Here is a 17,779-nt window from a genome sequence, read left to right as displayed (position 1 = left end):
AAATTAACATTGAAGCATAAACTGCACTTGCAATAACGGATTTTTTAATGCAAATTATTATATGTTATTCTTAATACAACGCTGCTTGCAACGATAGAATAAAAATCTTTCAATTCAATTAATTTTTTATTTGCACATTTCCATGTGGACTGCGTGGATATGAGACAAGTGTGTAGCACCAATGTAAATCCACCAGCAGGTGGCAGAATTGACTTACATTGAGTCCCGAGTCACACCTCAAGCCATTCGTGTGGTCAGTTAATAAGGAAAAACACAACTGGCAGAGCTGTAACAGAAGCTAATCGTTGTTACATCTTACTGGTTGTTTGATAAATCAAAAATCACCTTATTTTGCAAGTCTCAACTTTTCGTGCATCTAGCCTGCCACCTCTAAACACATGATTCACCTTTGGAATTTCAAACTTTAAATAACACCTGCAGCCTGTCAGCACAGAAGTGCTATTTGCTGGTTGTTTCCTCCTTAGACTAGAAAACCTGCAATGTAAAGACAGGTGACAGGCAGCTCCACAGGATTCATATTTTGAGCCGGTTCAGAACGTACAAGCTGACAAAGCTGCAAAGCAAAAATCTGACTTGATCTGACTTGATGATGAGAGTGCTTACCAGCACCTTTCTGCATCTAAAATGTATGGATCTATAGCATATAAGCTCTGAACCATGTATAGTATTACCACTCTGATTACTGCTGGAGCTTATCTAAAATGTGGTCTAATCTACTGACCAACGTGCCTGGACGAGAAGGGGAAGAGTAAAACAAACGAGATGATCTTTCTGAATTGCTTCTAATCCTCCCATCTACAAGTCTTAATTCATTTTTAGAGACTGGAGTTGCCATTTTATGCATTTTGTACATGCTTGTCAAACCCCATAGGAAATATGGACACTTTAAAAAGGAATAAAATGTAATTTTCATTTATGTGGAGCCATAAAAGAGAGAATAAATAGTATTATAATAAAAAGGGTACTATCCATGACAGAGTAAAGTGGATTCCACATGTTGTCATATAACATAAATGTCACACATTTACGTAATTGTATCTGTAATATGAATGATTGTCAGCTTCATGTGACCCTTCATGTGACCCTCCAGCCCCAGGAGAGTTCCTGCCAGCAATAAATGGTTCTTGTGTCTCCATGGACGGAGGCCAGGAGGACCTCACGAGTTCCACAGGTTAGAACTGATGACAGAGGTTTGTTTGTTTGCTGACCTGGTTTCTTATTTACACATGAAGCAGGGCACGTTTTTGATGTTATAATAATGACTCCAACATTCAGGTTTGAATTCCACAGTGCTTGATATCACCATCTGCCTTTCAGACTGCTGCTCTTGTGCCTGTTTTATACCTGAAAAAATCAGTTTGTCTGAATAAATCTGCCACTCGAGATTCAATTCTTTGTTGTTTAGGTACCAAAGATCCTATAAACCATCGGCGCTTACTTGTCCAAGATACCCAAATAAACTTAATATACTTGCAGGGACGGATAAAGATGGTCATTTGGTGGACAGACTCCACAGCAGTGATTGACATACCTGGCCAATAAGACCGTCGTTGAAACTCGAGCACACAAGAGCAAAAGGAGGGAAATAATGACACTCGCAGGGCGGTCGGTGCAGCGGATGTTGGTCTGGATGCAGCTGTGGTGGGGGGGTGGGGGGGGTGGGGGGGTGATGGCTCTCACTTACATCTCAGCATGTTACAAACCTCCTGTCCTCCACACGCGATTCTTCCCTTCCTGGAGGGCAGCACTCCTGTTTCTTGTCAAGCCGCTGCCTGTTTGAAAGGACTCCAGAGCTGAGCGAGTGTTGCTACCCAGCAGAACCTCCCACGGCCCACGCAGGGGTTCTGCTTTCCAGCATCCGGGCAGCAGCTCTTCTCTGCACGAACAGCCCAAAATCTCTCATCTACACTCTTAAACGGTGCGTCCAAGTGGCTGCAGCACTTATTTATTAACTAAAAAGGGCAACTTTTGACCAAACAAGAGTCACTAATAACATCTGTGACCACAGGAATCTGACAGATGACCCGATTCCGATGGGATCCGTGTCCTGCATATGGTTCAAACTTATTGATTCAGATGATGACCCGTTGTTTTAAATCTTCCATTTGTGACGGGTCTAAAACCTCCACATGCTTTGTCTCTGAGCGCACATTTGGACAAGGTGAGCTGCTGAACCCACAAAAGAATGAGTCAATAAGAAGTTTGCCTCACGTTATTCTGGGATATTCTGAGGACAGCGAAAATCGACTTGAATCCAAAAGTTATTGTGAAACGAAGACATCCAGCCTGGTATTGATTGGCTGAGTTGTCACGCAGGAACGTTGGAGAGCAAAATAAACCGGCGCACGTTTTTGCACGCTAGTCACGGTTGCACGGCTCTCAGCAGATTGTGTAACACGGTGGTTGCTGCATTAAAAAAACCTGCTCGTTTATCCTCAGTGTTGATGCTGTCAGAGCTCCAAAATAAATAAAAGAGTTCTGGTTCTCAAGCACTGGTGTGTTCAAACAGAGATTTAATAGAAACGTGGCACGATAAAAACTCCAGGCCTCCTCCTGCATGTGTAGCGTCCTCCCACTGACTCGGAGGCTATTGAGGCATCTGAGAATGTCATTAATAGATGCGGAGAAACATCACCTGTAAGCTAGAAAAGTGGTGTCACGTGCATCCTTTATTATATTAGAATCTGCATCCTTTCCTTATTCACCCTTTATCTTTTGGTTTTTAGTTTCTTCTCACACTTTCAGCTCCGTTCTCTTGAATTTCACATTGGCTGAGATCCTTTGTGGAGATAATTTTTTTCTTTTTTTGCTCTGCACCCTGTTTTCCACAATGAGGAAGCGTTGAAGGGTATGTGGCTGTGAGTAGTGAAGAGCTGGAACCACTCCACTGGTCCAGACCTGAAGCACGGGGAATTGTCCAGAACTCTCGCGGACGCCTGCTGAAAATTCCAGTGCAGCTCATCATTTAAATGTGCAGCTGGTTGCAAAGTCGGGCCCATAAACCACCACAGTGACCCGGACAAACCATATACTGAATGTGAGATGAGGCTAACCCTCCTCCTAATAACTCCACTTTGTAGTTTTACATTGGGTGACTAGTGTGCTTCTGCTATTTGTAAAGATTGAGAAATTTCAGCTTTCTTTACCACAAATTGCCGCATTTGTCATGTTGAGGTTGTCTTTTTGACCGACATGTTCCTCTGATGATGCCAAAACGCAGCCACAGTCTGATAATTAAAGCAGGGAATCTCCCTCATCTTCGGTTCACCGCACATATTTGATAGAAAGTTGTTGTTTTTTTTAATTGTTTTTTACTAAATAGAGGCTTAATAAAGGATTTCAGGGATTCCAGAGTGACCGTTATGTCCTTGCTGATCTGATTTGGACCTCAGCCACAGCACCCAGCTGTCAATCACAGCACCGCTTGGCGGTTAATGGAATGATGAGGAGTTCTATTAATGTGAGGACATCTCTGATATGCAAGAGAAGCAGCAGCAGCTCAGCGGAGGTGGGGCAGACATGGTTGCACCGTCACTGGTTTGTCAAATAATAATAGAGAATTCTTAAATGGCCACTAGTTTGCCTGAGAGAAGCATGTCACGGTGTTGTGAAATGTGGCGGAGATGTCGCGGCTGTCAGCGGTTTCTGTGGAGAAAGTGGGAGTTCTGCACTGGAAGCACTAAAGACTTCAGGCGGTGAATATGACAGCTGTAATGAGGAAGCAGAACATGGCCAAGATAAAAACCGGCTGTTTACAGAAGAACAACAATGAAAGCATAGGAGCCGTCGCCATAGGAACCCTCTGCAGCCTGTCTGCCACTGATGTGTGCAGAGGAGATAAAATCACTTCTGCAACACATTAAAAGGTGTTTTTTTTAATAAAACAGCTGTATTTAAGTGATTTTTGGATGCTAATAGCTGTGAGCTGTTTGCATTGTTTTCATGACTTTTGAAGGAAGTTTTAATGTTACCACAGGTACTTATATGTCTTCACACACAATAGCTTGTTTGTAATATTGTGCTAGAATGGGGAAAGCCCTTTCCGGTTTAAACTTGACAACGCCTCGAAAGCAGCAAAAACACAAACAAAATTCCAGGTTGACAATAGGTCTTAGTTTGGATTTGAAGACCTCATATAAGCTGATTTATGAGCACAGTTTTAGAACCATTTATATGTAATTATGATGGCTTTGGATCCATAATATCTCTTCTTTTATTCCACTCCATGAATCACATGATTTAATAGCATTTCTGACCTCTATATAATCTGAAACATATATATTAGAATCTGCAACTGTGAGGGGGGATTATGGAAATCGCAGGATGAGTGCATCCTAGATTTTATGACTGAAGCCGTTTTACAGTTTGATGTAGTTACAGATGTAAATTTAATCAGGCAGAAATCTCAACAGCCCGCGCGTCCACCTTGAACCGCAGCAGCGCGCACGCGCATTTCCTGAAAACGCCCCGTCAAAAAGAAAGGAAGAAAAAAAACAAAACAAAACTAAGAAAGTCTGGAGCTTAAATAACAAGTGCTCTCTGCGCATCCGCGGGCTGGAGGGTTGGACTTGAACTAAATGTCGCTCCGAACTTCGTAAAGTTTCCCTCTCTGGGTCGGACGCTGAGGCTAATCAGGCGGCCGGACGAGGTCAGTGACAGTAACCGCCCACCGGAGTTGTCAACGCGGCACATCTCCGGACATCTGTGGAGGGCGATTAAAACTTAACTTCTGCGGATCCGCCAGCCGAGTTCCATTTTACCGATGGAAGCGGCGATTGACTAACTGAGGTGAAGTTTGTGGCTCCTGAAACCATGTTGGGGAACCCGAGTTCCTACGCAAATAAGAAGAGGAAGAAGCCTGATCTCAAACAGTAAGATTTAGTCTAATGCGCTTTTCTCTGCAGGAACACGTCCTTGTTGAAACTCGCTGTTATCGTGCGGAGAAGTCACTTTAGGTGTCCATTTGGTCGCTGGAATCACAATATTGACAGTCATATTGTCCGTGAGGGACTAGCTAACGTTTTGTTCACTTCGCCGACACTAGTTACGCAACTATTGTCGTCGAATCCCGTTTCCCAATCACCGGACCAACGTGGATAGGCTCGGGTTGTGTTCAGAAGTGATTTCGGTCCACATTATAGGTTCTGTGGCGAAGGTTGTTGCGAAACTATGGTAAAGTTTGTCTTTTGTTCCTCCGCGGACTACCTTAAGAACGCGTCTCGATTGGACCTGGCAGCGATCGCTTGCCCTCGCGCATTAATCGCAATCAAGTTGGAGAGTCGGCTGCTGCTCTCACGCGATGCTCCGAGGAGGGCGGAGGGGGGGCGCGAGGCGAGGGCTCGCGGGCTCCGAGTGTGTTTTTGTAATCCGATACGAAGCGCGTGCGTGCGCGCGCGCGCGCCCGGGTCGTAGCCTGTTGCTCTCTTTATCCCGGTTTTGCTCCGATTCCCGCAGTATTTAAATGTCGGTTAAATTCGAATCCCGTCCCCAGACTCGACCACTCGAGTCGTAATTGATCGCGAGAGCTCACACCTGTCGCTCACAGGAACAGTTGGTCAAAGATGGCGCCAACACGGCGGAAGATCGACGTCCAGCGCGTGGACGGGGGCCAGTTGCGTTTCATAGCGACGCAAACGTGCACGGTGTCACCAGTGTGCAAGAATCAAGAAACACGGATTCGGATTTACGAGGCAATCAGGGCTCCTCACAATGTAAAATAAATACTCCTATTTACCTTCCATCCATTGGTAAACAGACCCACATTGCAATGGGATCTGCGTTGGCACCTCTAATCAACATGCACATTTAATTGATTCTGGAGAATTTGATTTGCAGCCATTCTGGATCTTTACTCTGCAAGGAGAATTGGGTTTTCCCGGACAGCCAGCTGGGCTCTGCTGCACAAAGGCTCCATTCAGACCCACTGTAAAATGGCAGACCATGACAGCTCTGTGCTTCCAGACTCTCTCTGTCATTACCCATACCCTCGGCCTAGGCTGCCATTTTGCTAATGCTATACATTGTTCTCTTTTGTATAAAAGCACCATTGTGCCTATTTAGCAAATCCAAAATTCCACGTTTTCTACCAGCGTGAAGCAACAGGCGTCGGCTCTCGATGCCGACGACAAGAGTTGTTGCCGTTGTTGACAGCGACAAGAGTTTGCAAATAGTTGTGAATGGAATTGGAAAATTCTCCAGCGTCTTATTCAGCCCAAAGCCCACATTCCCCCAGGAACCCACAGAAAGAGGTTTCCTGGTTCGCACGTGTTTAATATTTTGAGGAGAAGTTGCTGGGTTTGATTCCAGGACGAAGCGTTCGCGTGTCCTCTCCCCTCGTATTGTGATTTTCCCACTGGTTTCCTTCCCAATGTAGCATTTGATTTGTGGTCGGCAGCATGGCGTCCTGGTGCGGCATGGCGTCCTGGTGCGTCCTGGTGCGGCATGGCGTCCTGGTGCGTCCTGGTGCGGCATGGCGTCCTGGTGCGGCATGGCGTCCTGGTGCGGGACCCCTGCACACTCTCAGCCCACTTATTTGGCTCTCTGCTCTGGGTGGTCTGAAACACTCTGGCAAATGAAATTACTGTCAAAACTGCTTTCTTTTTCTTTTCTGGACGGACAATTAACTTATCCAACATTTTAAATTGCTCGGAACCCTTTTTCCCCCATGAAAAATGCCTTTTGTTGTACCGATTGCTGCTAGTGAGGAAACCCTGAAGCTTTCATTGAACCTGCCTTGCTCAAGGGTCCTTCCTGTTTAAAAGGGCTGCTTGTGGATACAATTGTGATTGTAAGAGACGCTGTACAACGAAATGTGAATTGAAACTGAAGCGAGCCTCTCTCCTGTGTAGAAAGAAGCCGTCTAATGGCAGTGACGTTGTTAAATCCAACCCATCGAAGCGCCACCGGGACCGGCTGAATGGAGAGCTGGAGCGGCTGACAGAACTCCTGCCTTTCTCCGAGGAGGTTCGCACCCGTCTGGACAAACTATCCGTGCTCCGCCTGAGCGTGGGGTACCTGAGGGTCAAGAGCTACTGCAGTGGTGAGAGTTAATGATGTGCATTTACCAGATATAAGGACGCACTGGGATGTGCTTCCACCTTGGAGTCGTGTTTTAGGAAAGGACGGCTGTAACTTTACTTCCCCCTCAAGCGTGCGGTTATGAATGCTTCCCAGACATTTTGGCCCTTTTCCAACCCTCCACAATAGGTCCTGTGGGGACCCCAGCTTGAAAGGCGGTGAGTAATGGGCAGGTCAATTATACCTGAGTCATTCCCAGCACCTGCAGATGACTGATCTCTGATCTCGGAGTTAAACCGATATCATCACCGGGCCGATGGCAGACAGACGGCTGACTTGTTTGCCGGAATGAGTTTGTTTCCTTAGGTTTGGTGCTGAAGTGAGTTTGAATGATTAATGCTTGTATTTACAGGGTTTACCACCTCAGCTCTTCACCTGGACCTGTTAATATTTACATATTGTGGTTTCTCTGCTCGCTAAGTGTTGTGTTGAGGGATATGAATGCAGGTAAAAGCAGCCTGGAGAGCTGTGACATTCCGGCGCTGCTTGTTCTCACTCCTTTTCGCCTACTTCCTTCCTAGTGTTTGTTCTTCATATCAGCTATTTTCAAGGCTCCGACACTAGATTTTAATCTCTTCTTTATCTGGAGGGGCTGGTCCTCCCCGCCCCGCCCCGACCTTTACTCCGACTCGTCTCTGACTGAAAACAGGTTAACGTGCAGGTTGGGAGAACACCGACACGGGGGTTTTATGCGATTTTTAAAAAAGTATCGCAGCTCCTGTTGACACGGCGAGTTTATTCATATGCAGCGCAGCGAGCTTGGCCGGGGTTGTTGGGCGTGTGAACGTTGCCTACGGAACAATCGAACACGTCTCACATGTCAGCTGTTTACACTGCGCATAATAGCGGAGTGTCTGATTACAGGAAGAGTGGGATTAGCCTGCCATAGTCCGCTGGCGCTGGCACGGCCCAGACATGCGATAGGGCCGCGGCATTAGATGTTACCTGTGCTGGTCGCGTCATTCGAGTGTTTTCAAAGGTGCTGCTGAAATCTAGATGTTTTATACTTTGCAGTTATTTGCACGTGTGAATGAGGTCACCGGCTTGTCATTGCCGAGTGGCGTGTTGCACTTTGATGAGAGGGAGGAGTTTTAGACGCAGATTGTGCACCGGTGGGGACCTGTGGTCACCTGACCTTTCACTCAGAGGTCATAAAGGTGTCTGCTGCCAAAGAATTCTACCTGTAATTGACAGTGGCCCTGGCCGTCACTGCCGTGTCCGTGGTTAAATGCCTCTCTGGTGGCTTTGGTGTGCAGCAGCTGTAATTCTATTGTAGCTGGACTCAGTGGTTGCTGTACAGGACCAGGCTTTGCTGTGTGCCTCCCCTTGGGGAGTCAAAACATAAACCTGGGATGAGTTTTCAGGTGCAGACACGCTTAAAGTTTATGATAAGCTTCCCATAAATATTTGGATAAAAGCAAGGCTGAAGGAACAAGATAAAACCTACTGTGCTAAAAGCAAGTGGACAGAAAGAGATGGTGAGGCCTGATAATGAAACAAGCTATTTGTGGCTCAAGATGGAGGGGGGCCCGGGGGGGGGGTCATCGCGTGAGCACGGGATGTTTTGAAGAGCTTGTGGCTCACTTCTGCTGACATATTTGTGTGACACTGTTAGAAGTTTGAGGAAATATGTCGACTGGCTTTCCGAGCGTATTGAAAACATCCAGGGCAGGCCTGAAAGCAATCATCCCCCGTGGTTTTACACCGCGTCATGGGTTGTAATGTGGTGCAAGGGATCTCTCAGCCATTCACGAAGCCTCGCGCTTGACACGAGAGGCAACAGAACGCAGCATTATTCATCCGGAAGAACGACTGTATCCAGTGTGTGTTTCCTCATCACTATCAAAGCTGCCTCCACCAGTGTGAATACTGTGACATTAAATTAGCCCTTCACTGCAGACCTTTACTATATTCCACCTGCCCCCCCCCCCCAGTCTACACACACCATATCTGATGAGCTGTGGCTAAATTAAACCGTGTTGACGGTCATTTCAGCATCCAAAGCCACATGCTTTCATTCTTGTGGGCTTGATAACGATCCCCGTACCGATGTGATGAGTAAGGCCCACCTTCAGAAACAAGCACCTGATCTTGAACGCTCCCTCCTGCAGATAAAATAAGCCTGTTTTAAAAGAAGGCAGATCTTATTTCAGCTGAACAGACATTGAGCTTGATTACTGTTTATTTTGCCCCAAAGACACAGCGGCTTCAGCCCTGCACGAATGATCACTAACGCAACTGCAAAATGGGGTTTTTGGCTCTTTTTTTTTTTGTAGCATTATTTAATTCACTATGAAATGCATAGTAAATCTACGTTAAGCCTCTTACTGCAAGAGCAGCTGCCCGTACAGGGACGCTGCACTGAGCTCCCAGTCTGTTTTTCTTCATTTCCTCGCCTTTTTTTAGATGACGCTCTTGTCTGACAATGAAAAATGGGAGGCCATTTCCTTCCCCTGAAGTCCTGAAAGTAGATGAGGACATTAATCAACAGTCTAATGGGAGGCGGGACCTGCGCACTGTACGGCCCTGCTCATTGGCTGGTGTTTGGGTGCTAGCCCGGCCTTTTCCTGCACATCTGCGTGAGAACAGGGATCTCTGTGCAGGATCTACTGGAACTAAATGTTTTCAAATCAAGATAGTATTCCCCTCTGCATTGCTGGCGTGCTTCGTGCTGGCTCTGCATCAGGCAGGCTTCCAAACCTGTGACAACATCTCTCCCTTCTTCAAACACCCTGGCGTTTATTACTCGTGTTGAGAGTTTACCCCTCGTTTATTTGCTCTTTACTCTATTTGCTTCCCTTATCAGGTTAAGCTGCTTTTGCACAGGATTTCCAGGAGTGTTGTGGAGTGTACTGAGTGACGGCTGTGATAGGAAGAGCTCGGTATTGTCTGCAGGTCACTCACCTGTCACCACGCAGACCTCTGCCCCAGATACTGAAACAAGTTCTCTCTGCTTCCGAACACAATCAGCATGAACTTTGTCTGCGTTAACCCTCTGCATGAAGCTCACAGGTGACTGGCTCCCTGTGAACAGGAGGCTTCACCTCGGCTTTCTTCCACCGCACCCACAGTGCCAGATGGATGCACTTCAGAAGAAATGATCATAATGTCGTGCATAAATCATCAGTCCCAAATAAGCCTTCCGTGAGCTTTTCGACAAACGGTGCAAGTAAAGGCATCGTTTGCAGCCGAGTCACGGCGTCGTGTTGGAACAAGCAACGGGCCGATCAGTCAAAAGATGCTTCTTAAGGTCTCAGCGGAGGAACCGAAGACGAACTTTGATCCCACCTGAGCGGAACGGTTAAGCTTAGCTTTGCTTGAGCTGTAGTCACGGCTGTTTGTGACCAGTGCTGGGAAAATCCTGCTCTGATCTACCGATTTTATTCCAGGAATCTTTACAACATGCGTAGTCAGTGTTCTAGGCAAAGTTCCACAGACCTTGAATTTAAAAGTAATCATTATACTTACAAAAGTCCAAAGCGTGCACACCTAAACACATGCGTGACGTTGGTCTGAGACTGACCCGTTGTGCTTTTATCGCTTCTGACCGCGAAGGAAAACCCTTTGGAAATGATGCTGAACAATTTTAGCTCCTTGTTGCATAAAGCAGTGAAGGAAAAACGCAATTAAATACAAAGTACGAGTAAATTCAACCAAATTAGTGACGCGTTTATCGACTGTGAGACGCGTTGATGGAATGAACGTCGTTTACAGATGTAAACGACGGTAGGATTGTGTAGGTCTCATCGTTCTGTCTGTCAGGTTAGCAGCGCTGAACACGTCGGGCAGATCCCGTGTTTGCGTAAACACCGCCCGAGGTGGGAAATCTCTGCGTCTGTGTCGGAGGGGGAGTGTCGAGAGGCCCCTTCGCTCCCTAAAGAGGCTTGCGTGACAGGACTGGACGGACAGGTTGGGAGAGGCCGCGTCCTTGGATTTTCCTGTAGGGTGCTTGCACAGATAAGGGACACGCAAACTATTGCTTACAAAAATGAAAAGGAAAAGCAAAAACAAACACCCTGGGGGGGGGATAGAAGGGGCGCCTGTTGGTGTGTGCATGTGCAGTTCCATGCAGCCAGATCAGGGCTTTAGCTCCTGCTGCTAAAGCGACGCATCAAAAGCTGTTTTGGAGTTGGAATGAACGCCCCCTGCTGGCCGAACCCTGGCCGTTCCTGGCGTGACATTAGATGTGCGTGATCCCTTCCAGATAACGTTGGGGGGGGGCAGCAGTATGTGGCAGCTCTAATAGTTTCATCATTGGCAAAAAGAAATAATGAGTACTTGCTCAACATTTCGCATGCGATAGTTTACAAAAGACTAAATTGCACAAAAACCCCAACTAATTATCTGAGTCATTAAATAAACGTGTTGTGCTTTTATTATAAACCTGCCAACACAAATGAAGCAATAAAAGTACCGGGGGCAGACCTCCACCATGCTGGTCCTCTCCCCACATATTGTGACCTACACCTGTCTTATACAATATAGGTGGTAGTAATATAAGGTTAGGTAAGGTTAGTCAGTCATCATATAGTATTCCTTTAAACAATCCTGGTAAGTGTGACAAGTGAGCAGCTTTTCATGTTCTCGATGCTCACGACAGCATCCAGCAAACGTGTGCGTTTGAGTTGTTGCCATATCTGTTAAACAGGATCCTGTTTAATCCTGTCTCTCCCCACCCCTGCAGCGTCCATCCGGAGCCGCAGAACCAGTCCGCTGAGTCCTGGAGCGAGTGGACAGAATGGCAGCAGCACGGACGCCGCCGGCTCCTCTGAGGGGGACCTTCTGCTGCAGGTTTGGCTGCAGCTCTTCTACACTTGTGTCTCAGTGATGATATCGCTTAAAGAACTTTGCTTATATTCCCATCCAAGGGTCATTATCGAGGAGCGATTGTGCACTTTGCTTCACTTTAAACAGCACGTCCATTAACGCACCCTCTGGTTTCGGACGGTGTTACTGTTGTGTTCTGAAACGTCGCGAGACCTGACGGCCTCGGGTACTCGGGCGTGGTTTATCTGTGAGCTCCTTTTGTCGTGTGGAGCTAATCCAGCTCTGCCTGCAAAGGAGGAAGTTATGACAGGTGAGGCCGCTCGAGTGTGCGGCTCTGGCCAAACCTCAGACACGCTTCATGCTTCTCAACAGAACCCGCACCTGTCTGGTGGCCTGCACTGTGTCGGTCGCCACTCATCTGTCAAGCTCATTGTCCTGCTTTGTTGATAATAAAAACTAATCACAGCTCACCAGCGTTCGGCAGCACAATAGGCCTTTGAGAAGCAGCAGCTGCTCAGTTTGGATTGTCAGGGGGCAGCAGAGCTTTCGGGTCTCTGTACAGAATTCCCAGTTCTCTAAAACACCTTCATGTATTTAACGGGTTTCAAACTTTTGCACGTGTGCCCAGGCGCTGAATGGCTTTGTGATGGTGGTCACATCGGAGGGGTCTGTGTTTTATGTCTCCCCAACGATCAAGGACTACCTGGGTTTTCATCAGGTGAGAATCATAATGCTGTTTATTACTAGGATTTAGCGTTATTTCTTTACATTAGTCTTGCATTCCAGCCATGAATAGAAATGGCTGCAGCGTCGATGACCTGACGTTTTAGTGCATGTTGGCAGGAAGTTCTTCATCCATGACTGTGTCATTGCCTCCTGTGTCTGTAGTCAGATGTGGTCCACCAGAGTGTGTTTGAGCTCATCCATACTGATGACAGGGAGAGCTTCAGACAGCAGCTGCACTTTGCTCTCAACCCCCCAGCTGAGACGGATGCCGATGGTACGAGCTCCAAATGGCTTCATTTCTTCTGAAACGCGTTCTGGGTTCTCCTGGTGTTGACCGTCTCTCCTGGTGTTGTCAGGGCGGCAGAGCTGTGGGAGTGCAGTGACTTACAGTCCGGACCAGCTTCCCCCGGAGAACTCTTCCTTCTTGGAGAGGACTTTTGTGTGTCGCTTTCGTTGTCTGCTGGACAATTCGTCTGGTTTCCTGGTTGGTGCCGTCCTCCCGTCTGTTTTTGGAGAAGGTTCTGATTTCTGTGTTACTAACCTCTCTTTTGCATCCACCCCAGGCCCTGAGTTTCCAGGGCAGGCTGAAGTACCTACATGGTCAGAATGGTTTGCGGGACAGTAGAACCTGCAGCCATCCTCAGCTGGCGCTCTTCACCATCGCTGTGCCAGTTCACCCGCCACCGATTGTGGAAATCAGGGCCAAAATGCTGCTTTTTCAAAGCAAACACAAGCTGGACTTCACGCCTATGGGCATTGACAGCAGGTGATCAAAGTTCCAAACCTCCTGTTATGTTTGTTTTAGTCATTGTTCTGTGCGGATTCTTCTACAGAAAACCAAACCTGTAAGGATGGATTTCCTTTTGAGTGCCTTTGGTGACACCTAGTGGTGATTTGCTGTCTGCTCGGGCACTCCTAATGTCTGTTCTAATATCCTGGTCAAACATGCTCATGTGTCTTCCGTAAAATCTCAATTCCCATATTTCCAATTCAGCTTCTAAAGCTCTTTGGAACCGGACCATGACTGAACAATCTGTTGCTTCTGTCTGCAGGGGGAGGGTTGTCCTGGGTTACTCGGAGACGGAGCTATGCATGAAAGGCTCCGGCTACCAGTTCATCCATGCAGCTGATATGATGTACTGCGCCGATAACCACCTACGCAGTACGTTGGCGGCCGTCTTCACCGACTGAGCTCGACCTTTGACTCATCCCGCTGACGCCGTGTTCTCTCTCTGACAGTGATTAAAACCGGAGAGAGCGGTATGACGGTGTTCCGGCTCCTGAGCAAGTCCAGCGGGTGGGTGTGGGTGAAGGCCAACGCCAAGCTGATCTACAAAGGAGGAAGACCCGATTTCATCATCGCATATCAGAGAGCGTTGGTGTGAGTGCTTCGCCGTCCGCTCCCGGGGTCGCCACGGCCGCAGCACGTTCTGAAGTCGTCTCGTTTGTCCCGTTTCAGCAACGCCGAGGGCGAGGAATACCTGCGCCAGAGGAGGCTGCAGCTTCCTTTCAGCTTCACCACAGGAGAGGCCGTTCTGTACGACACGGGACCCACGGTGGACATCTCGCAGTTTCAGTTTAACAAGGTCTTCGCTGATGGCGACTTGGCCAAGAACGTAGCCCCCGGCTCTCTGCTCGACAGCTTCCTCAAACAGGATGAAACCGCCTACACCAACACGTCCAGCAGCCCCTTACCTGTCGATCAGGTATTCATGAACAGCCGGGCCCTGCTCAGCATTCCCAGTGACGCCTGGCCAGAAAATGGCGCGGCGTCCGCGGCGGGCGTGGTGAAAGAGGAGGCCAAGCAGTCGATGATGGCCGTCATCGACAACCTGGAGCGCGAAGACCTCTGTTCGGCGCTGCGGGGCCTCGACGCCGACGACACGGAGGTGGCGCAGTGGGAAAATGCCCTCAACAGGCTGAACCAGAGCGAGGATCATCGCAACAGTGTCGGCTCTCAGCTGGAGAGCGTCTTCACTAGCGACATTTTTGACTACATCGACAGCATTTTGTTCAAAGAGAACGGGGAAGATCTAAACGGAACTCATCCCAGCTGCTTCTCCCCAGCCAATCATCTACAGGAGCCTCTCAGGCCGACGGCTGCTGGACTCTGTGGGCCCCCCTCGTTTCCAACACCGAGCCCAGGTTGTGCTTACGCTCCACACTGCCAGCAGCAGGGAGGCCTGAGTGCCTCAGCAGGATCCACTCAGACTTTCAGCAACACTAGAAAGCTCTCTCACCTGCCCTCAGATGTGGAAGCGGTTCCCGATGCCTCGGCCGCTTTCCAGTCCTGTGGGCGGATGCACGTGGGCTTCCCTCCAGAACCGTCTCAGCACCCCAGACAGATTTTACTGCAGTCACAAACAGAGTTGCCATCCAACGGAGAGCTGCTGCAGAGCACTGTCGAACAGCAACTTGTTGACATTCTGTCACCGCTGGTTCCGTGCGGTGACGTTAACCCGCCTGCTCTCAACGTTCCCGTTTCGTTTTCCTCAGCGCGTCTAAAGAACAACCTTCCTCTGCAAACGTACAACCGGCAGCTTCAGGAGTGGCAGCAGGTGCCTCAGGCAGGCGTCACGCAGCACGTGCACGGGCAGATGCCAGCGCATCACGGCCTAACGTCAGGAAACTCCATCCTCTGGTCAAACAACGTCCCCGTTCTGACCCCAGGTCAGCAGGGGGCGCTGGCGTGCAGCCGTGCAGCGACTCGGAGCACCTGCATGTTTGAGCAGCACTTCTCCAGCAGCCCAGCAGGGGGCGACGCCACCACACTCTCTGGATCCTCCGGTCTTAGATGGGGGGACGTGTACATGGATCAGAGTCCTCCTCAAGCTTCCTGTTATTTCCAGCACAGGCACAGCGAACCTGTGGTGGGCACCTCAGCCATCAGCCAGGAGGACGTCAGCATCAGCCCCCTGAGCGATCCGTCCACGCCGTCCTCCACCGAGCACGCCTTCAGCATCCAGCAGTACTTGGGCTGCCACACACAGACGCTCGTGTCCCACTGTGGGATGCAAAACAACTACAATATGAACATTAAAGGAGCAAATGAATGAGGGTCGCTTCAGACTGTAAATCAGTTCAAAACCAAACGTGGCTTATATACGACGACAAACTCGAGGTCACTTTTATTATTTATCAGATGGGTACAAAATTCATCAATTAGTGTATGTTTGAAGAAAAAAAGGAAACACAAACACAAAAAAAAGATCATTACTAATTCAAACCTGGTTCCTATAATGAATACAATTTTCTACACTTTGCTGCATTTATCTTTGTTATTACAATAATGATTATATACGACACGTACGTCTGTACGTCTTTGTTTCTAGACCTGCTCGTACGGTTTCAGAAACAGTTTAGATTGTGTGTGTGAAACCAAATGTGCTCATTTGTAAAACATGAATATATATATATATATATATTATATATATATATATTATATATATTATATTATATATATTATATATGTTATATATAATATATATTTATATGTTATATATAATATATATATATATGTTATATATAATATATATATATATATATATATACCAAGACCACATAAACTTTAGAACATTATTCCGTGCAGTATGTGGCCTCTTCGTCTGCTCTCTGTCCCGTTCCCGTGTGCCTCCCTCACACCCGCTGCGGCGTCCGTCCAGGTGGAGCTTTCACAGGTTTCACGCAGAAGCCAGACGGTGAAAGATTAGATTCCCAGCTTTGTTGGGCAGCTTCTATATGATCCACTTTGGGAATCGGCCTCTTTCTTTGTGCTGTTTTCATATTAAAGGCAGATTTCTTTAGTGTCCTGTATGATATCCTGTTTAGAAGTTCACTAAAATTCATTTTCTGTAAGTCTGTCAGCCAAACCTCTCACCTCTGATGCAACTGGGGGAACTGTTATTACACAGCTGAGGATCCTCACGTCCAGTAGGAACTAAATGAGTTAGAACGACCACTAGGAAGCAAGTAAACTACCTGTATCTTAATTCTCTGTATCGGTGCTCATCCCCAGGCTTATGTATTTTTATACCATTTACTGTGTAATTTCTTTACTGATTGTATGAAAGCTACACTACAACAATGAAGTACAGGGTTTGTGTTGTGTTCAGGGCAACGGCTCAGATGGGAATTCAATAAAAGCCGAAGAAATGTATCCAACAGACGCCACTTCCCTGGTTTCTGCAGGGAGACTAATAACTTAAACAACTCCCTCGTATGTTCCAGTAGTAGCTTCCTGCCTGTGTCCATCGCCCTGCCTGACAGAACCAGAACTGCACAAAAGGTCTGGTTCTGAAGCGGGTCGGATCCAGGCATTCTGTCGCATCGCCGGCAGAGGGCGCCACCTCTGACGCCTCTAATTACAAACTATTAACCATGAACATCCATTAAACTGATGCCATCTCTTGGAGATGAACCAGACTGAGGACGAGGCTTTTGTCTTCGTTGTGGGTGTGTGTGTGGGTTTTGGTTTTTTTTAAATGTAACTCTTCTTCGTGTCTATATTCACTCAGCATTAATGTATTTTACAAGGCAGCTGAACCATGTGGCTGTTGCATGTTGGGAAATCACACTTTCACAAGAATCAACCGTGCCTGTTTGAGTTTAAAGGCTTGGATGTTGAAAAGCATCCGTGGATCGTCTGGAGGAAGGCTGCTGGACTTGGATACCGCAAGACACCTGTAAGCAGACGTTTGAGCTCTGTTGGTGCGGAACTGTCAAATTCAGTTGGAATGTTTATGTACCTAATATATTGCCAAGCAACTATATCTTGTATCCTTTGTTATTTTTTATAAATACAGCTGTGGAATTAATGGTGTGTGATTTTTTTTTTTTTGAGTATTGGGAGGAGGAGGATAGGCCATTAGGATCCTTTAAAAACTAATTGTAAACGTTTTTATTAACGTTGCCTCAAGCGGCCGGAGTGGGTACTGCAGCTCACTTTTCTAGTTTTTTGTGTGTCTCCGTTTGTTGTGTCTCCGTTTGTGTGTCGTGACCAACAACAGGCTACAGGTTACTTCCCGGCTCCTCACTGATAAATAAGCATTTATAGTTCATTTACTGTCAGGTGTCAGAAACGACACGACAAGCGATGTGTCATTTTGTGATAATTCACAAACGCAAACAAGCAGATTTTTATGCCTGTATTTTTAAGGGTTTATCATATGAAAAATCTTCAATATACATA

The 17,779-nt window shown here is 47.4% G+C and overlaps 1 protein-coding gene across 1 annotated transcript; it reads left to right on the top strand.

Moving 5' to 3' along the window:
• Positions 1-4,833: 4,833 nt before the first annotated feature.
• On the top strand, positions 4,834-15,647 carry ahr2a (aryl hydrocarbon receptor 2A). The gene is given in 10 exon segments (NM_001037960.1): positions 4,834-4,892; positions 6,870-7,060; positions 11,783-11,889; positions 12,494-12,583; positions 12,754-12,865; positions 12,948-13,075; positions 13,155-13,357; positions 13,644-13,753; positions 13,831-13,972; positions 14,051-15,647. Coding segments are annotated over 10 exon segments (2,739 nt in total).
• Positions 15,648-17,779: the final 2,132 nt, after the last annotated feature.

This window comes from Takifugu rubripes, chromosome 1 (assembly GCF_901000725.2).
Source record: "Takifugu rubripes chromosome 1, fTakRub1.2, whole genome shotgun sequence".
NCBI lineage: Eukaryota > Metazoa > Chordata > Actinopteri > Tetraodontiformes > Tetraodontidae > Takifugu > Takifugu rubripes.
Note: the sequence above shows the minus strand (reverse complement) of the source record. Positions and strands in the feature narration are given on the sequence as shown.